The sequence below is a fragment of the Gallinula chloropus genome, assembly GCF_964237585.1.
Source record: "Gallinula chloropus genome assembly, chromosome: Z".
NCBI lineage: Eukaryota > Metazoa > Chordata > Aves > Gruiformes > Rallidae > Gallinula > Gallinula chloropus.
The window spans coordinates 75764828-75787027 of record NC_140089.1 but is presented as its reverse complement, the minus strand read 5'-3'; the positions used below and the strand labels follow the sequence as shown (position 1 = coordinate 75787027).

Below are 22200 nucleotides of genomic sequence, written 5' to 3'. Positions count from 1 at the left end.
TTAAACCCTCTGAAAACATGTGCTCCTACGCCTGTTTACCTGTTTCGGTTATCACTGTGGTCAAGGTCACTAGTTCGTATTCTTCACCACTGTTTGAGGAAGGACGTGATTTAATTCTCATCTGTATATGGGAAGCTGACTTAACATTTGCACAGGCAACCTTTAATGTTCTATGCTTTATTTAACAACTATATGAATTATTTTTGTGTTAGGAAAAGAGGGCAAATGAGGAGTGTAATTTCCTCCGTGCTAGAAGGAGGAAATTCTGTTGTCTCTGTTTCTGTCTTTTCCCTTTTCTTCCAATTTCCCTTCCTTTGTATGACAAGTGTCTTGGTATCTTAGCTGAGACCCTTGGTTTTGGTTGGGAAGTTGGGAAGATTGATTTTACAAAAGTTAGGTTCCTCCCTTTTTAATAGAATTTAGTAGGATTTTATTAAATAGTGACTTAAATAGAAATCAGCTTTATACAGGGATGAAATTTTAATTTGAAAGAAATATTTAATTTTCTCTAGGCTTATTGTCAAAATAGAAACAATTAAACATACATCCTTCCCAAACTTGAATTTTATTGCAGCCAAACTGAACATAAGGCTTAGAATATCTGAGCTTTGTTCTCTTCTAAGAGCTGTGGGTTTAGGCAGGGTTTAAATTTGGCAAAAATAAATTCTTCCAATTATAATTTAAATCCTTTCCAAAGTATGTATATTGTAGTTTGGTATTTTTTGTAACTCTAAGCTTGCTTAATGGAATGTTGAGAACTCTCTTATATTGTATCTGTATCTTAACCAGGCATAACTACCTTTATGCAATGCTAGCAGACTTCTAAGGGTACTGAAGCTATGTAAATGCAGACTGTATAATTCAACCAATGAAAAAGTCAAATTTTGCATTCAAACCATTATTATGAAAGACCATTCTGAAACATAGATGACATTTTTTAAAGGCTGTAGAAATACTCAGCTTCTGTATCTGTAAAAATGTGAGGTTATCTGTTTAATTAGAAATAGCAGTGGAGTATACAAAATGCTATAAAGAGATGTTATTCCCATCTCTAATGAAGCAAATTTTCTAATGTTTCATTTCTTCGACAAACAGGTACACACAAAGTTCCACTGCAGGCAAGCCCATGCTCCAGGCACCGACACTTCATGCTTGGCCTTCTCCTATGATGGTACTGCCCTTGCCAGCCGAGGAGGTATGTAATTGAAAGAACACTTCTATGTTGTGAATGTAAGAGAATTTAAACTTTGCAAAGTGAAATAGTTCGGTAAACAAATAATTTAAATTGTGCCATACTTACATGTAATTGTTCATGATGGAGGTAAGATACTGAAATCAGATACTAGTGATTTAAACCTGACATGTTTCACAGTTTACATCTTTTATGTCAATACACCATGTAAAACTGTTCCTGAAAGCGCATTTTACAGCAGTTAAGGAACATTTTAAGACAACTTTACTGTTTATATTACTTAGTCACCAATCTCTCTTCTTGTCTAGCATTAAAAATACACCAATAGGGAACTTACTCGCTAAAATAAACTAAAACAAGACCAGTTTTCTTAGTTCTTTCTGGGAAGATTACTGCCTCTCAATAGCAATATATATCTCTGTTCTTGTGTAATAAATTCTTCAAGCAGCTTTCTTATGCAATAGCTTTTTCTGTTCTAATCGAAATTTTAATCTAATTTATATTACAAACATAAGAGGTAATGGCTGGAAGTGAGTGGCCAAGAGGTACTTGAATGGCAAAAAAATTTAAAATGTCTATAAGGGGGAAAACCCGCTTGGATAAAATTTATTTTAAAAAGTGTTAGGTAACAGAACAAGTCTGCAAAAGCATATTTGAGGACTCATTCCCTTCAGTATTAGATGGATAGGATGATGTGTGCCTAAGACAGCTTTTCATGCAGAGATTTGTCTACCCAGTATTTTGTAGGCAGGTGCAAGCATACAGTCCAAGCTGTCTGGATGGAAACCAGCTGTAACCAGAAGCTATGTGTACGCATTAGCATGGCCCCAAGGCCAAATAAACAGGCCTAAAGGAGAGGCTGTATATGTTAATGTCGGCTTACATTGTGCCTAACATATGTACAGGACATCTGGTCAGTTTGGTATGTAGACAGAATGAGATTACATATACAAAATAACAGAATAGAGGTATTCATAGATGGCAAAAGCTCTGAGGCAGGGGATGTGCTTCCAAGCCAAGGGCTGTAGCTTGTACTTGCTTTGTGTCCTCTCCCTCCCCCTTCCCTGACGAGTAGAGTGGCATTGGTGGCTTTTACAGCAATATTCAGCTGCCATTGGATGCTACCTCCCTGACTACTTTGTATATCTTACCATGTTTCTTAAGACTCCAAACATTGTTTCCCACATTACATGTTGCAGAGTAAGATGACAGTAGTCTTGTTCTTACAGCTCTAGACTTACTAGGGTGTGCTGATGGCACATAGATTGTTTCTTAATTGCTGTTCAGTCTCCTGCACCCAGAGTTCTGCTGCCACTGTCTTCATCATGAATGAGTCCTAAGTAGTTGAGCTAAAAAATCTCAACCATGCTAGTCCTTTCTGAATCAGACACTTACTATGTGAGAACCTTCTCCTCCTTGGAAAGTACATGAACCATCTGTCTTTTTGTTCTGGTTAAAGTGAAATGTTGGGTCTGTCTGCCAGTAGTGTTGCCCCTGAAAAATTCACACAGACATACTTTAAAATATTTAAAGAGAAACCTCAGTGTCCTTTTAAATATTAACTGCAAACAAGGCTAATACTTATGTGAGGAATGTTCACTAGTGCTGTCTTGAAATCTCCATTTATGTAAATTGTCGCACATTTCACATTTATGAACGTAGATCACAAAAATGACCTTTGCTTATTTTTATTGCATGTGGCACTTCTGCTCGCCTGCTCTTCCTCATCTGTCTCCGGATTTTGTGTCGTGTTAAACAGACTTTCACTTACTTATGTTTTATCTACCACATTCTGTTCTAAGCTACATAAAATGTTGATTGATTGTTTGCAGAATGTAAGACTCTATGGAAATTTGGCCCCTCTGTGTGGATAAAAGTGCTACCTTTGTCTAGCATATTAAAAGAAAAAAAGCTCTATGTGCACTATGGTAGAGAATAAGGAGGATTCATACCTTATTTTGACTTGTTTGGTTAGTGCTTTAATATGAGTGCTTTGGATCTCTACCAACAAAAGCAGATGTGGATCCAGCATTCATAGATTAACACACCTGCCAAGTGCTGAGGATCAAAGAGAGGATAGTTGTTTGGGGAATGGGGACTTTTCATTGCAAGACTGATTGACTGTCCTGCATCTGATGTAGATTCTGAGCTGGATATAGGAGAGATGAGGCAGAGCTCAGCTGCACGCACAAGGGAAAATGAAAAGCTAAGGAGCTTCTTATGAGAGTTTGCAGTCTTACTTTTGTTGGGTATTAGGTAGTAACTTGACAGAAATTTAAGAAAGTGATATTTTTGCAGACTTGTAACCATGAAAGTAGTTTTTTCTAAATATAGTGGAGATATTTTTGGGGGAACACTTCCTTTGTTTAGCAGTGAAGAAGTAAGCATTAGAACTGCACTATTATAAAATTTAAAGAAAAAATAATTTTGATTCTTGGTATGTACAGAATGTAGGAAGTTAGTTTTTCTCACAATATGAAGGAATGACTTCATTAATTCCATGAATCTCATGATAGCTATTGGTTTGATAATTCATTTATTTTCTGTGGTATGAACAGTGTGCAAACTCAATGCCATCTTAATCAGTTAAATAGTAAAATAAGTTCACTGTAGTTGAACACAAGAAAAAGTAATTATGTCTAAGCTTCTTAGATAGTAGAGATACATGTTTTTTTGTGAGCTCAAAAAAGAGTTTCTGTGTTTCCATTTGATTTTTTAGGGGTTTTTTTGTGGAGTTTGTTGTTTGGATGCTGGGTTTGGTTTGGGTTGTTTTGTTTTTTTTTTTTTTATCTTAGTTTTAGCTGTATTTCTCTTTTCACACTGTTATTAAGGAAAAATAAAACACTTCAAAATTAAGTTGGCTTAAAAAGTAGAAACACCATGAGTACAATTTCTTGTGTATTCAAGGATTATGCAGCAGCATGTATGTGACTTTCTGTTTTGTGTAGAGTAATGATACGTTGCTCTTTATGGTAAATACGGACATTAGCATTTTTAAAATGAAAGGGATTTACGTCAAGGAATATTCCTCAGGAGCTGAATGCTGATGTTCATTTCAAACAATGCCAAAAATGCATTCATTAGCTTTAATGGGCACAGTCAACTATTTGTATCACTTGGAGCTGAAATGGCTTTCTCAAAGTCTCCCAGTATCCTTCCTTATGTTTAGAGAGGATGATGCATTTAAATATGTGTCCAGGATGGTATGTATGCAGGTGATGGCAAGAGCTATTCCAAATGTAAGTGCAGAATCCCCAGTTTGTGACTTTGCTCCCAAGGCCTTTGGCTTGGAGTGAGTACAATCCCGACCTGTGGTGTCTCCAAAAGCTATTCTTTAGCTTTTGTAGCTCCTCTTGCAGAGCCAGTGCAGAATTGAGAAGCATGTACCTTGGACTTCAAGGTGCCTCTCATCGCATCTGTAGTATAACCCTTCACAGAAACGCTCAGGGTTTGTAAACATCATATATTCTGGTGCTGCCTCAAAGTGAGGTATATTTTCTTTTTAAAATTCTCGTTTCCTTTGTTTCTCTTTTTTTTCCCCCAATGATCTTTGTGAATTGCTGTCCTTGAGCTTTGCTTTCAACACAGGACTCTTTAAAATAGGAGCTTCTTGAAGGATGTTGCTGACTTCAATCTTTCAGGGTTTCTCGCAGCATTTTTTCTACTTTTGGAACTATTTGCATCCATGTACTGCTCTTCCTGGTCAGTATCTTCAGAAAAGAAACAAAACAAGACAAAAACAAAACCACAAACAAACAAAAAACCCCACAAGACCCCTCACTGTTACCTCTTGATAAATGCAGTGCTCAGTACCGTTGGTATAATGGTGTCTGACCTGATCATATCAGACTAGAGCCTGTTTATTGGTATCCTTCTTATTAAAATGGCAAAGAATGGTGTATGAAATACTACTAAGATGCCACAAAAGCTTCAAAAAATCCTGCCAGGCATTGGAGAAGTCTGCCATCAAGAAAACTACTGAATTATTTGAGCGGACTGTTTTGAAAGCTTTGTAATGCAGTGTACAACATCTGTTTATATGTTTTTTCTTTAAAAGTAACTTTTTGTCCATGTGAGAAGTAATTAAAAGTAGATCAGTACTAGTGCAGCTCTTGTAAAGAAGTCCCTTAAGCATCAGTAGAAGGATGCTACTAGAAAAAAAATCTGTCTTAGTGACAGTGATTTCAACTCCAGTTGCATATTAGAATCAGGAACCAGTACTCTATTTCCAAAGAATAAAAAATAATTCAAAATGGTGAATTTGAGGAAATTCCTAGCAAGCATAAGAGCTTCACAGCACTATCTCAGGCATTCTACCAGCATATCTTCTTTTCCAAATAATTATGGTAAGACAGTGTTGATTTGAAATCAAATACAACTTTTGGAGTGCTTCTAGAGACTTCAGATTTTTTGAATCAGCAGATTACAATTTCTTGTTACCAGAAGAGCTGTATGAAATGTCTGACTGCATCTCTTCTGCTAAAACCTGGCAGGACTACAGCTTGAAGATCATGTCAAGGTTCATTCCACTGGGAACAGAGCAGCCTTGGCTGCTAGCCTTAGATCTGTCCCTATCCAGGAGACTTGCAGAGTGGCCAACTACTATCCTTTGCATACATTTATAAAGTGCTGGTGCTTTAGATATAACATCTCACCAATAAATGCTTTTTTTTTTTTTGTTGGGGTTGGGAGGGAAAAGGGAGTGTTCATATTACAAGACCAAATGCTTTGAAGTGCTTGGGATGGAGCCTACTGGGAAACAATAAGAAAACAGATATTCTGAAAATTGGGACTTGACATTTTTCTTTCTTGTCATTTTTTAACTTCCCAGTGAACAGAAATATACTCTGCTCTAGACATCATTTATTTAAGTTGTCCACTTCTTAAAAATATTTTGTAGTAAGGAGTTATCCTAGTCTTTAATATAAACATACATGATGTACGAGGCCACACATTACTGCTTTCCCTGTGAAGGGTTCTGTTGGCCTTGAGTTTTGTTTTGTTTTGTTACAACACATTAATTTTTTTAAAAAACATTTTATTTCCAAGGCCGCCTTTAAGCTCTTTATCTCAAAGGCTATGAATCCACAAAATTAAACAACAAAATTAGTTCCCTGCAAGGTTTGTGCTTTAGAAGGAAACAAGTTTGTAGATTGCCAGTCGTTCACCTCCTTTTCCTCCTAGGTCAGGAAGATTTTCTAACTTTTTGTCTAAAATTAATCTCTGGGTATTTTTGAAGAGAATTGTTGTTTGAAAGTCCTTCTTTTCACCCTTGAAAGCACTGAGGCACTGATGTCAAATGCAAGGTGCCTGAATGAGGTTCTTCAAAACTGAAATGCTGTAGCTCATCTCATGCTGGAAAGATGTATCCCAGAGGGATGATAAGCGGAGATGTAGATCTCTTGGAGAATAACTAATTAATCTCTGTTAATATGTCATAACTTTTCAAAAAGGAATAAACAGCCTGACTTTTACTGGCCTACAGTCACACCATGTTTATGAACCTCAGATGAAAATTGCTATAAATGTCTTCATGTAACCTCGATTTTGGTTTTTATGGCTAAAGTTGGTGTGGAGGGGTGTAATAAGCTTTTGCTGTAGCAAGCATGGGTTCATTTACTTCCCTTCTCCCCCTTCCCCAAGGTTTTCTGATTCCAGGGCTTGTCTTCCATACCAAGATTGCTGTTTGTGGCTGTTTGCCTGCTAAAGAAGAGGGAAGGCTTCATGTGTCTTACACTCTTGCTGATCTTTTTTTCAGTGCTGGTAGAAAACAGACACATAAAACTTGATTAGTTTTTGATCTAGACCATCCATGGTAACACATTAACTTACTTTATATCTTAAAGTTAAATTCACTGCAGTAGCAACTCACTAACTCTCACAAACATAGGATAAATAAATGTTTTGAGAATCTCATTCCACTGTGGATAGTGCTTCTCAGTAGGCGGGATTGCCATGATGTAGTTGAGCCGCTGAGGAGAAGATTCAGATCTGCTGGAGTGTAGCAGGTGGAACTTCTCATCCTTGCACTTTCACAGTCATTTAGGGACAGAAAAGCCTCCCAAGCCGCCTCTATTTTGAAAGATTCTGTGGTATAATTCTGTTCTTTTTTGAGTCTGGATTAGAGAATGAAATTTTCTAAACATATTTAAATTCTTTATTCATAACCTTTGTCCATTTTGTTTCACAGGAGATGATACCTTAAAGATATGGGATATTAGACAATTTAAAAAGCCTCTTAATTCAGCAGAAGGACTGCCCAGCTTCTTTCCAATGTAAGTACTCTTAATTTATTCCAGCTGGTAGAAGTAGTGGCAAGTGTGTTGAATGGGAAGGAGTCTGCTGGAGTTGTTCTCAGTTCTCATGAGATTGGGAAGTTCTCATGAGTTCAGGAGGTGTGGTGTCATGGTTTAACCCCGGCCAGTAGCCAAGCACTACACCGAGGCTCACCAGTCCCTCATGCCAAAGGGGATGGGGAGTAGAATGTAAAATAAGAACCAGTGGGTTGAGATAAAGACAGTTTAATAGGCTAACAAAAGTAGAGAATAATAGTAGTAATAATAATGGCAGAAGTAGTAATAATAATCATACTGGTAATAGAATAATAGCAATAGTGAAATAAAAATTGCTGTTGCTGTTATTTAATTAATATTAATAACAGTAGTAGTATAGTGAGTGATATAAGCAAATGCAATTGCTAACCACACGTGGATGAGAGAGACTACCTGGTGGCTAGCCTGTTTCTGAGCAGCAGTCCCAACTCCTGGCTTACTTCCCCAGTTGTATCCAGAGCACAGTGTGCTGTGGTAGGAAATGACCCTCTGTCCAGGCTGGGTCAGCCGTCCTGGCTGTGCTCTCCCAGCTTCTTCCTCCCCTGGCAGTGTGAGGAAAGCTCAAAGGTCCCTGACATAGTGCAGGCACTGCAACCACCCAGCAACAACTGAAACCTCAATGTGTGTTACCAACAGTGTTCTCATACTGAATCCAAAACCCAGCATTATACCAGCTCCTAGAAAGAAAATTAACTCCATCCGAGCTGAAACCAGGACAGTAACAGAAAAGACTGCATGGAGAGGACTGTTTAACTGAGGATTCTTAGCTATTTTATGACTTCCCATTTCTTTAAAAGAAATGTGGTATTTCACAGCTAGCTTTGCTTGGTTCATGCCAGTTTTGAGTGTCATGTGTCTTATGTCTAACTAGATTAGCAGCCTGGAGGAGGCCAGTTCATTGGCTTGTGTTTGTGTAATGAGATACAGAAGTAACCCTCATTCTTACTTGGTCTGTGATTAATAAATGGAATGAAAAGTAGACATAACATGAAGGTGCATGAGGTTATGATGTTGGAAGTGCTGGTGACTGTTCCTTTAGTACTGAAGTACTGTATTATACTGCATAGTGCTAAATATATTTTTATTGCTGTTACTTGCATTTATATAGTTGTAGCACAGTGAAGTCCACATCTAAAGACAATTTATAACATAGAAAGGCAGGTTATGGACAGCTGAATCCTGACTTCAATTTGAAGTAAACAAACAAGCATTTTTGATCACTGTATAAACACGCTGCCTTGTATCATTGAAAAATATTTCATCAGCAAAACCAGATTTCATGATTGATTTTTTTTTTCACTTAATGATGATAACCAGATTTGAAAATATTTTCTTTGTTTCTCATGTTGAAAAGTTTACAAGACTTTTGAGTGGAGGAGAATTTTGTTGGGAGAAGGATTGTTATTGGATCTGCCAGTTTTGCACATTCTGTGCACAGCTGTAATTGCACATGTGAACTGTGTGTGATAACTATACTAAGAGATGACGGCTGAAAGAAGGGTTTTTTTTAAGCTTTGTCTTGAAAGAATTAAGAAATAGAAAGGATTACTTTTAAGGAGTATATTTTATATGTAAATTCCCTAAACACTAATTATTGATTTGCCCAGTATGATGATTTGTTTTCTTCAACAGGACAGATTGTTGTTTCAGCCCAGATGATAAAGTACTTGTCACAGGCACTTCTGTTAGGAAAGGTGATGGCTGTGGGAAGCTTTTCTTCTTCTACCGGGAAAATTTTCAGAAGTGCTACGAGATAGAAGTTACAGACGCGGTATGTGTTTCGGTTTTATTTTGCCAGTTATTTGTATTAATCTAATCATACACATATACTTTTTTACCTCTTACACCTCTATGCTGGGTAATTACCTACTTACACTGCTGCAGTAGACCACGTAGATGGCTGCTGTCGTCCTTTCAATTTTAAAATGAAATAAGATCTTGGGATAAGATGTTTCAGCTCTAGGAGGTCCCTGCTTTGATTTTGCCATTGCGTTTTTCATGGATTTCTGTGAACTGTCTTAAATCTGTGAAGTGAGACACGAATCCTAAAATTCTCAGCTGCTTATGCTTTGTGCTCCACCAGTTACCATGTTGAAATACTATATTGTGACAAAGGTCCTAACTTCAGCTTGTACAAAGGCAACGCTCATGGCAAAAAGAAGGCATGATTAGGGATCTCCCCAGCAAAAATACAGTCCTCACCAGTAATATTGTGAATCTGTAATACCAAAGAGTTTGTGCATGGCTTGAACTGCCTGTCTGTTCCATTGTATGGAAGGAAAAACTTGGAAAAAGCTTATTACACTCTTGGGATATTCACAAGTAATCTTATAGATTGTAACAAGCAGGACAGGGAGAAACTCAAACAGAATTGCCTTTGCTTACGTATGGCAACATGGGCATAAGTACTATTAGTTGCAGTTAGATAGCAGCTTTGTTTCAGGATATTGTTTTGTCCTTTTATAGTTTTCTTACCCCAGCACAGCAGTCTTTCCTAGCACAGTATATCAAAACCCCTTGTGCTGGAGATCATTTATACAGAATTTACATTTGTATTTACTTTTCAAATCCCATTTTCTCTCTAATGCATCTTCAGGTAAAGACAGCTTACAGATTAATTTGTTATACCCGTAATTATTATGGCAGCAGTCTTGCAAATTAAAAATGAAGAATTTGTGTCAAAGCAGAAAGCATATGGGTTGTATTGGGTTTTTAGGAGAAAAAAACCTGATTTTATTTTAAACATGAATTGTAAATACAGGTGAAGTTTTATGTAGTACTAAAGAATGTCTCGAGATACAGCATTAATTAGACTTAAATTTTCCTGTTGTGGAACATACCAAACATCAACTAAAGTCATGAGGACTTCTAGTGGATTTTTATTTTCTGATACAAGTGGTATAACCAAGTATTTATGACCCTTTTCTGTGACAAAACTTGCATGCTTCAGTAGCTCCTCTGAAAATTCATGACAGAGAAAAGGAATACATAAGATAAAGTGCAAGTTTTAGATTGCTTGTAGATCTTCTGTTCTTGGGCACAGGAAACAAAAAAGATTAGCAAGTCCATTCACAATGAATTTGGATTTCTTAGAGCTAAGTGTCTGGATGTGATCATGATGGCATCTCCATTTAGTGGTGGTGAAGTCAGTAACAATGTACAGAAACTTCAGCTGGGCTTTAAGACTGCAAGGGGGCATCTCTGTGTACAGAATAAATTAAATAGTGAGAGTTGGTGCTCACTAAACTGCCTGTTGTGTGTTCAAGGGAAATAAAACTTTCATTTGCTTCTCTGAAATAAAGGGTTTGTTTGCCTGCTAGGATAAATAATGCTGTAGGGAAGTCCAAGAAAGATTGTTTTCGTGTGAGTTTCTCTCAGAATTTAGAGGTAAATTTCTGTTGTTCTGCTTCAGAATGCAAATGAGACATAGAGTTGAGAACCAACAGTAGGAAATGGTTTGAAAAACAAAATTAGGGGTCAATAAGTCACTTCACTGGGGCCACTCATGTAGTAAAATTTTATGTATGTGTACAAATCTCAGCAGGTTCATAATTTTATACTATAAATTTACATAGGTGCTGATACTTATATGGTACTTTTTAAGATTGTAGCAAATTACTTTAGTCTATAGAGTTTTAGTGCTGCTGTTTTTCTTCATTTGTAGTAATAAAATTTAAGACCATCTTCCCCTGCTTTGCATAGAATGGATCAAATGAAAGGATGGAAATAATTGGTGAAGAATTGGTAGTTACAAATGCTGATCTTATGACATAATTTTCAGTGACTCAGCACTAATAATACTTCTACAAACAGTCTGTCTAGCTTCCAGCTTCAACTCTACACATCTAGGAAAAACACAGTCAGGCATATGGTATTATGAGAGAGAAGCATTATACTTTTTCAAGACCTTTCTATTGTTTGCATCTTCCGGACTTTTCATTAGTGTTTTTTTCTTGTTCTTCTCAAATTGCAGTGTTTGGTGAAATATAAGTGCATAAAGGCATGCTGAAAAGAAATTAATTTTCAAGAAGCTATCTAGCTTTTGTATTCTAGGAACAGTACATGCTGTTTGCTGGAAAGACTATTGGCTATAAATCAGTAGTTTAATATCTTGTGTGTTGGTTATCAAAGTATTTTTTCAGGAGTGTGGTTATTACTTGCTTTGTATGGACTACTTTCCTACTTCCCTTTTTTCCTTATACTCTTTCAAACGTGCAGATAGTTAAAGATGATCACGTACAGTTGTTTTAGTTCTTCAGTTTGTCTTCTGTAACTAAATATTGTAGTTCTTTACCCTTTATATGTTACCTAGTACTTAAATATGTAATTTCAGTCTTTCTGGTTTTGGGTTTTGTAGGCATTAGAAGAAATGACACCGTGCTTACGTGTCTCGTAAGAGCACAAACATGCCAACATCTATCTCTGCAAAGACCTTGATTGGCTCTCATTCCTCATGAAAATATTTTCAGTGATTTCAGTTGGATTTAGTCCAAATTGCTAAAGAAAAAGGGCATCATTAGTCATTTATTTCAAGTATAAAATAAAAAGAATAAGACCTTCAGAGAGCAATACTAGTTTAGTGGTAGAACTATCATAATCAGAGTAACAAAATGAAAACACAAACTATTAATGTGTTACTCTCTTAATTTCACAAGGGTTTTTTAAAGGAAATGTCGGTAAGTTTAGAAAATTGAAAAACATTAAAGAGCAGTAAATATTATCTTAAACCTTCTTGGTAAATAGCCAGTGCAATTGGCCTGTGAATGAACCTAGGGGATAATGGGAAAATATTTAATGGGAATGTTTGACCAAAGCTGTGTCTGACATTCCTTTCTATCATACCACACAAACCTTTTTTTCACCTTTTCTTTCAAGTTTTCACGGGAAACCCATTACTGTTTCAGAGCTGCTGAAGTGAAACGTTGTGCTTTTACTAATGGGCTAACAGAGTGATTAGTCTCTGCTCTTGTGGCTGGGTATAGAATATTAATTTGCTTTTCACTTCACACAGCAGTCTTTTTTTCTTTTTTTTCTTTCTGTTACAACCTGTGGCTAAGCCAGTGACCATATTGTTGTGTCTGTTATCGAATGCCATCCTGCCGCACAGCCATTGGGACTTCTGTAGAACTTAAGCTTCTTGGATAAATAGCAACACTTTTTGAAGAAGAACAAAATAAATGTTGGAAGTGGCGCAGACCACAGGCTTTCTCTGGCCAGTAGCAGTGTGCAGCTGGAGGAGGTGTGAACAGGTCAAATACACAGTGATGCTTTTCTGACTATCCTGTTTTCCCTCTAGTAATCTGTGACTTTGAGATGTCTTAATGCAGACACAGGGATATTACAGTTCATAGCACTCAGTGGATTTTTCTTCCGTGATTTTAAAGGAGTGAAATTATCCATGTTGCAGGTTACTGGCAGAATCATTTACTTAGTGCAATTTAGATCAAAATGCATACATTTGAGCATCTACCACTCTCATATGGAAGCTGCTGCTCTGGATGCAGTATTTCAGTCCTACTCTGGTTCCGTGTATACAGGTGTGATTGGAAATTATGAGGGCTTTGTACTGTCACCATAGCTATATATGCCAAACTGTACAGCATTCCTCTCCTTTAAACCAGAACCAAGCTTTAAAAATCCTGCTGTGCAGTACAGAGTGTATGCAGTGATACTTAAAGGCCATTTCTCTTTCCTCAGTTAGTAAGAAAGGAAGGAAGACTTGCTTTGGAATGAGGTCACATCGTATTAGATGTTGGCATCTTCATTCTCTTTCTGGAATGGGAGGGGTCTTTTGTTGTCAGATGCAAGTCAGGGAGGCTTTATTCCATGTTTTTGGTTTGGTTATGCAAGTATGAGATCTTCATGGGAACCAGTTATAAATACCTAGTGTATGGGAAGCAGGGCTGGGTACAAAGTATTTCCTCCAGTGTCAGTTTAATTTAAGATAACTTTGGATAGCCACTTGAATCGTTCTCACATGTCTATCATTCATTTGGCTAGTTCAAACAGATCACCCAGTAGTTATCCTTACTACCGACAAGATTGATTTTGGCAGCAGTAGAGCAGTCAGTTTCCCCATATGGAAAGAAGTAGTACATCCCGTTACTGCCAAGCAAGAGTGGGCACTGAAAAAAGAGGAAAGAAGAAGGAGAAAAAAAATTGTACAATCACAAAAATTACTATTTTATATGAAAATATAAGCAGTAATTTAGTTTAAAAATGAGCCAAGATTATGAGATTGTGTACACTATCATAGGAGATATGTGAGTTTTAAAAATATCCTGCAGGTTTTTGTAGATAACGACAATCAGATTTATGGTTGTTATGGGAAACCTGTTTCTGTTGGGAGGATTCTTCAATATGTTCTTAGTTTCTCAAATATAAGCAAAAGTTAAATTATTAAATACTTCTGAAAATACCTCTGAGGGATGTTTCAGGAAGGTCTTCTGAGACAAGTTATAAATAAAGATTCTTTTTAGATTGAAGAGTGAAAAGGAAAGAAGGAATAAGGAATATGAAACTTCCAACATCCTTTATGCACGGTTGATATAGGATTGCAGTATTTCTTTCCTTGACCTCAAACGCTATCATTTACTATTTATAAGGTGCAGTAATATAGTAAAGGGCTTTTCCACTGTGGGCCATTTCACTAAGATTTAAAGCTTTTAAATTTAAGAAAAATAAATTCTTTTAACTTCTGGAAGAGATCATTATGCTACTTCTGGGGTTTTTTTTAAAGCCATTTATTTTATTTGAAAGGAGAATCCAGTTTCCACAAAAAGGAAGTAAATACAGTATTTTAAGGTCCAGAAATTTTTGGTCAGAAATTTCCTCATTACAGTTTAAAAAAAATAGTATAAAAGGTGAATCACAGGAACGTGTTTTGTTTTATAGTGAGGTAACTTGTCATTTTTTGTTCTTTTCTTTCATATATTTTAAGACAATGTCACCCTTCCCTTCGTGGGAAGTTAGCATGTACTTTGTTTTAGGGACCTGTCACTAGAGGTTTGAGGCATGTGAGAGAAATAAACTGTGCAGGTTTCCTCACTGTAACGGGGAGTGGGGTGAGTATGTGAAGGCTGTCTGCCTTGGTTCTGCAATATACCGTGATGAAAGTGTGGCTTTAATTTTAACAGAGCAGGTGCTTGACAATGCCCTACTGTACAAATTACCAGTAAAACAGTTTGACACCTTGACTTAGTCACTTTCATCAAAAAGGAAAGTGCTGTTCAGTGGCCCAATTCACTTCTAAGAATATATTTTATAGTTCTACCTTGAAAGGTAAGTAATACAGCATTGCTATCCATATGTTCTGTATTGAGATTCTGCTTTAAATTATTAGTCTCTGAAAACGGTTTTCGGATGTTTCTGGTTTCTACATAGAAAATTGTAATTTTCATCCCTTTCTAGTCCCTTTTCTATTGAATGTTTCTACATGTTTTCCAAGTCATGTTTCATAAGGGAAAAACATTAGTGTTGTTTCCTTTACTACTGTATTCTCATGAGTATTTTAAATCTAATGATAGCAGGTCACTTCATTCTAGATATTCCCTAACCTTCCACCTTATTTATTGTAGTTGGCTCTTAGAAGAGCTCCAGGCGAATCTCAATCCTGAAGATTTTTGCATTTGGGGGTTAAAGTGGAATTTTAATATAATATTAGTGTATTTTTATTGGTTGAGCAGCCTCTTTTTAAATCAGAGTGTCCATAGTATCAACAAGCCTGTTAGCTATCTTTTTGCTCAAAAGAAGAAGCGAAGTAGAAACAAACTGATAGAATTTGTTGAGCATTTTGAAATGGCATAGTTCTAAACCTGTTCTTTGATCTTTGGACTAAAAATACAACAGTTTTTTAAGAGTTAATCTATGAATTTTTTTGCCCCTCCTCTGTTTAGTGGGTGCATCCAAGAGGCAGATCAGCCTTTCCCATATACAGCAGCATGGCAAGCCAAGTTGTTGGCTTTTGGATCAACACTTTGCTCTAAAACACAAGCAAGAAGATATTACAGAGTGTGCAGAGGGTATTAACGTTGTTTCTGAGCAGCATTATGTTTCTACGATTCTTAAGGCAGAACTTCTGTTGTTCTTGGAGGGAAGCAGATGTTTAATGTAGCTGATGTTTCATACAGAGAAATCAAGGTGACTGTAGGAGAAGGAAGGACCTAACTATGTAAAAGCCTTTCCTTATGATCCTTATGACCAGATGGCTGGATCACCTCCAATAGACAGGCTGAGACAGGATTGTTCAGCCTGGAGAAGAGAAGATCTATGGAGACCTTTGAGCAGCCTTCCAGTAGCTGAAGGGACCTGTAGGAAGGATGAAGGAGGACTCTTTACCAGGGAGTTTAATGGGCTTAAGATGAAGGAAGGTAGATTTAAATTAGATCTCAGGAAGAAAGTCATCCCTGTTGCGGTGGTGAGGGCCTGACACAGGCTGCCCAGAGAAGCTGTGGCTGCCCCCTTCCTGTCAGTGTTCAAGGCCAGGTTGGATGGGGCATTGGGAAAATGGGCTAGTGGAGGGTGTCCTTGCCCATGGCAGGGGGTTGGGACTAGATGGGCTTTGGGGTCCCTTCCAACCCTGTTCTGTGATTCTATGATTCTTACTATGCTAACATTTGTTGGTATTCACTTTCTGTTCTGCGTGTAAACCATCATTATTAATGATCATTGATTGTTATGTAGAAATAGAACTGCCCCAGCACTAGGCCCTGGGGAACACCACCTGTAACCAGCCACTGACTAGTTTTAACTCCGTTCAACATAATTCTTTCCATCTGTCCATCCAGACATTTCTTTAGCTACTGAAAAATATGCCCATCCAGGCCATGAGTAGACATTTCTCCAGGAAACTTCTGTGGGCAGTGATGTCAAAGGCTTTACTAAAGTCTAGGTAAACATCCACAGCTTTTCCCTCATCCACTAAGTAGGTCAGCTTGTCATAGAAGATCAGGTTAGTCAAGCAGTACGTAAACTTTCCCCTGCACCAAGGTCAGACTGATAGGTGTGTACTTCCCTGGAACCTCCTTTCATCCTTTCTTGTGGATGGACATTGTATTTTCTAACCTCAGCCAGGACTGCTGATGAATGATGGAAAGTTGCTTGGTGAGGACTTCTGCCAGCTCCCTCGGTACCCTGGGGTAGATCCTATCCAGCTCCATAGGCTTGTGTAGCAGGTGACTCACCATTTCCTCTTGGATTATGGGGAGTTCATTCTGGTCCCAGTCTCTCTCTTCCAGCTCAGGGAACTGGGTACCTTGAGAACAACTGGTCTTAACTGCTAAAGATTGAGGCAAAGAAGGCATGGAATACCTCAGCCTATTCCTTGTTGTCCTTTGCCACTATGTTTTCCCCTAAGTCTGATAAAGGATGGTGATTCTCCTTAGCCCTTTTGTTGCTAATGTACTCATTAAAACATTGTTACTGTTGTATTGCAGTAGCAAGTTTCCTGTTGGGCTTTGGCCCCTCTGATTTTCTCCCTGCATAACCTCATGACATCCTTGTAGTCCTTCAGATTTGCCTGCCTAATCTTCAAAGGTCATAAACTGTCCTTTTTCCTGAGTTTCTGAAGGTTTGTATGAAGACTGGATTTGTATCCCCTGTACAGCAGCCTAAGTATCTGCATTTTCTAAATGGTGCCACACCTTCATTATAAAATGGAAAAGCTTGAGAGTGGCTGCTTTAGTACGTTTTGTAACTGCAGAAATTGTTTAAAAGCAACAGTAGCCAAACAGGGATAGCGAACAGCCATTGGAAGATTTTGTGGTAGTGGGAAGTTGCCTTTAGCCCTTAACATTCTAAAATATGAGTGTTTTATTTAAAAGCATAGAAAGGCCTTGAAATACAGTTCTTTTGTTCTGAAGTAACTTTGTACATTTCCCTTCGGTTCTGGAAAGATGTATTACTAATTGTGCAAGTTCTTGAAGTATAGAAGATTAAGCTGGAAGGCATACTGAGATTTGAATCCTCACTCCAACACAAGCTTATCCCTCTCAAAAAGAAGGATAATGTAATATAACTATAGGCTTAGGTAACAGGTAATTTTGATTTGAAAGGTGAATACTGTTTCTTTAAGAAATATACTAATAACCGTTAGTTTTCCTAAGTCATGTTACTTAATTATGTTTTTGCACCTACATGTTTAAAAGATACTGCATTGCACAAGCTGTTCTTCACCATGAATATATATTGGGGGGGGGGGCTATAGGAGAAAAGGCAGAATAGATGTGTTAAATAAACTAGTTTCACACGTATTTCCACTGATTTTGCCAAACTCAGATTTTTTTTCAGCAATATTGGAATTTGTATAAGTTACACTTAAGATAAATACTCAGTTCAGTCAGAAAAGCGCCATCTGGCCACTTCTGTGGTGACCTGTCCTGACAGAGTCCATGACCATTGTCAGAATGTCATTTTACGTGTTCCCTGTCTTCCGTGCTGACATGCTGCTTATCTGGCTGGCTGGGCAGCCAAGTGCAGCGAATCTGAGCAGCACTGTTCAAACAGAACACATCACATACCGTCATGGCTACTGAAGCAAGGCTTGCACATAGGAAACAAAGTTTGTTTAAGTTTTTCTTTTCCTAACAGAAAATATTTTCTTAGAGCAGCAGCTCTTGCTGTCTTCTTTTTATTGTATAATTTCAGAACAGATTCTGAAGGAAGTATTTATTAGATTGCAGTGTAGGAAGGGGGCAAGCAATAAGGGTGAACATAGGCTGTGTTTATTTCTCTTTTTATCCCCATTCAGTGTTTCAGTATCTCCAGAGCTATCCCTGATCTTTCAAACTAAGATTCTAAGGAATTGTTGGACATTTTTAAGAGTTTGTATCTGCTGTATTCTTTCTGCACCAGAGGTATTTAATTTGGCTTCCAGAATCCTTTATCCTTGAACTGAAGAGTTTAATGTAAGTAGCACAACATGGTGTAATATAGATCCTTGATAGTTTTCTATTTTTCTTGCATAGTTATTTTGGCCATTGTAGGCTGCAGAGATTCACCTGACCAAATATAGATGTCTGCGGCTGATCCAGTCACCCTAGGCTCCTGTTCTAATCAACAGAGAAAAATAAACACATCCAGACTGTGATTTTTATCTCATCCTAAAATAGATTGCTAAAACAGGTTAGATGAAGGCCACTGTAAAATACTTCTCTCCTTTACTGCAAAGGGAGTTGAAAGTTTGTAGGCACTTAAAGTGTAGAGCTTTAAATATTAGAGGTGTAGACATCTTAAGATGAGTCAAGTCCCACCTAAGATCCTCGCTTCCTTCCACTCATGTTTATTCTGTCCTGCTAAAGTACCGGGGCATTTCACTTCTTGTGCTCTGACTGTGCCAACATCAAAGCAGGAGACAATGCATAACTTTTGATATCAAAACCCCATGAATTCTTGCTTCAACAGTTAAGAGATGTGTGAAAGCCTAGGATTAGCATGTTCCCTTTCCATTTTCAATTTATCTGAAATTAGCAGTATTCTTTTCTAGTGGCAATTTGCTACGGAAACACTTTTGCTTTTTCCAGGTTACAAGTGCACTGTTGTTGCATGCTCACCACAGAGACAGTACAAACATTTGCTTTATGAAAGCACCATCCAATAGAGATTTCCACCCTCTCAGAATGGTCTTTTGTAGGTGTGGAAGTAGATAGGTGCATCTTCTCCATTTACCAGGTTTGCTTGTCTGCATTTCCATTTAAGGAGTTTTCACTAATAGCCGTGGGAGCAGACACTAATTTAGTGAACTTCACCTAAAAGTCTGATGGCTGCAGATAATTGAATAATCAATTCTGGCATTTTGGAGCAAATGTTATAAGCAGGCTGTGAGTTGAGAACTCTGAGAAGAGTGAAAGCCTGTACCTGAAGTGAAGAGAAGGAAAAATTGAGAAGGTTTATTCTGGCAGTGTATAACCGATACGGAAGTGTGTTTTTCTTTCTTCTTCCTTATGTGACAGGAGGAGCTTTAGTAATGAACTTGAAGAAGCTGGTACATTATCATGTGTTGCCTGAAAATATACTTCACATGAAGTGTTCATTTTTGAAGGCAAATGCATGGTCTTTAACCTTAAAACTTAACTGTCTTTAGGGAGAAGGGGTAGTTTCCAAAGAAAACAATGCCTGATTGAAAAGCAGTATGATCTCCTGAAGGAGGGAAAAGAAATCAAAACATCATTGTAAAATATGTCCCCTCTAATTTACTTTTCATTTTGCAGTAGCAAGGAAAGAATACAGCCCTATTGACCTAGTGCTGCAGAGGTGCATGGTGATTCCTATTTATGCTAAAAATATTAAAGCCCTTGAATTGATTTTTTTTAAATTATAAAACTTGCTATTGTGCCAGTGTTGCAGCAAATTATAACCTCCATATTCCATTAGATCAGTATAGGTATACATGCCTACATAGCCTTTTAATAAAATTTTGCTAACAGCAAAAGACTGGGGTTTGTGTAGATATAAAGGTAGCTACATGTTGTTGGATGTCAGTTAAAGTTTCAACTGCAATGCAAGAAATACAAACTTGATGCTTCAGTTCACAGACATGTTAAATGCTAGTGTAAGAATACAGGAAGACAGTGATGGAGGGAAACCTGAATTTTCCCTATCTCTGTTGCAGCAGAGTGAAAGAGGATAGCAGTGAATAGTACTTTCTAGAGACATTCTTTATATATGTTTTCCTTATTTTGTTACATAACCAGGAACCTTACATTTTAGTGGATTCAAAAGCTATTAGTGACATTAAGTGACTTCTCAGGCACTAGAATGTGGCAGAAAATATTTTAAGAATTAACATTTATGTGAAGGCTGTATATAATCTACAAGATGTAGGAACCAGGAATATTTGCTGTATTTGCTCACTTTGTTTCTTAATATGCTTTATCTGTTTTCTGTTGAGTATCCCCTCCGAAGCTTCTTACAACCTAATAATTTCTGCCAGTCCTTTTTCCCAATGTGAAACAGCTCTAACCCATCGTAGTCCCTTTTACTAGAATTTATTAACCTTCCCTTTCCTTCCTGCCTCCAACCTGGACTGACACCCCTGAGACTGCGCACTTCATCCTGGATCCACTTTATCCATGCTGTAAAACTGAATGGCTTTGCTTGAAATGTAGTCCAGGGAACGGAATTTTACCTTAGCTGCTGCAGTCTTGAACCATCTTTATAAAACAAAGATCCAGGAGAATTCTTTCAATCCTTGACATCAGTCTGTAGTTTTGTGACCTCACTTGCTTTGTGGTTTCATCTTAGGGGTAAATTTTCCATTCCTATGCCACAAATCATTTTAATCTTTTCTTGCTGACCTTGTAAAATGCCCTCTCTGCATTGTTTACTCCTGTCAGGGTGTTACCCAAGTGCTCTGGACAGTTTCAGTTGAGGTAATTAGCTTTTGCTTGCTGAGAAATCTGCTTTGGCTATTCTTCACTTTGCCTGTTACACATATTTCTAGGCCAGAATAAATGTCCCACTCTGTGTTACAGAGAGTTTTTTCAGGCTTTGGTTTCTCAGTTAGAGGCACTGCTGATAAATCCCGTTGGAGCACTACTACGTGCATAGTACCAGCAAAGCCATGTGTGTAGTTGCCTCCTGAGTTAACCCAGATGGAGAAACCTAACAGAAAAATTATTTGGCATAGTTTATTGTTTACTTGAAGCAACAGCTCTGCCTATATGCTATGAAGGGAAGCACACAGTTGTGAACGGACTATGGGGGCTGAGACTACTTATGAACCACCCCAGAACAGCATATGAGCTGGGACTGCACATGTCTCAGAAGAAATGCAGGTGGGAGAATACACCAGAGAATAGTGATATCATCGCTTTACCCTGCCACCTTTCTACATATTTATGAGTTTTGTGATTTAAGATTACCACATATTACTAAGCTTTTAAATTACTATAGGTAAAATTTTCTAAAACTGGAAAATAATGTAAAAATTACATATTATTTGGTTAATTCCTATATTATATTTAAAATAACAGTATAGCTACATTAGAAAAAGATTTCACCAGTTTCAAGAATGATCACTAATATGATCTTACTTTATTTGCCAGTTGTTTGGGAAGATAAATGATTTCATTCAGATTGCAAAAAATGATGACTTTAAAATTATGTAGATCATTTTTAATTGACTTACAGTTTAAGTCACTACTACTTGACAGTCTGTTACCTGAAAATAATTACAATAGCCTGCTATCAATAACACCCACTGAATCTGTTCTAATCTCTTTCACAGTGAGGAAGGTAAATTTGGAGTGGTTTAATGTTTTTCTGCTAAAATTTTTTGTTTTCCCTGTATACTACTTTCAGCTAAGAAAGTTAATTTTCTTTCTAAGAGTTGGTTTGTTTTGGATTTAGTTTGAGAATAACATTGATAACGCACTATTTTTTTTTAAACTGTTGCCCTGTGGACTCAGGGAATGCTATCTGTGTGTTGTATCAAAGGATGCAAAGGGTTGTGGTGGTTAATGAGCATGTATTAGATAGTGTGAGACCTGAACATAAATGCTATGGAATAAGAGGTGGAAAATGTACTGGATTTGTCTTAGCTAGAGTTGATTTTCTTTATTGTAGCTGGTATGAGGCTGTGCTTGGGATTTGTGCTGAAAACAGTGTTGATAAGACAGAGGTGGTTCTGTTCCTGCTGAGCAGCGCTCACACAGAGCCAAGGCCTTTTCTGCTCCTCAC

General features: G+C 37.4%; 1 protein-coding gene across 2 annotated transcripts in view; it reads left to right on the top strand.

Annotated features, from left to right (window-relative positions):
- Nucleotides 1–22200, top strand: part of WDR70 (WD repeat domain 70) — a 154455-nt gene that overhangs the window by 113651 nt on the left and 18604 nt on the right. For both annotated transcript variants that reach the window (XM_084278656.1, XM_084278657.1), the window contains exons 11-13: nt 1096–1195; nt 7383–7467; nt 9157–9295. In XM_084278656.1, the coding sequence (XP_084134782.1) occupies nt 1096–1195; nt 7383–7467; nt 9157–9295 (324 nt within the window). The remainder of the gene's footprint in view (nt 1–1095; nt 1196–7382; nt 7468–9156; nt 9296–22200) is intronic.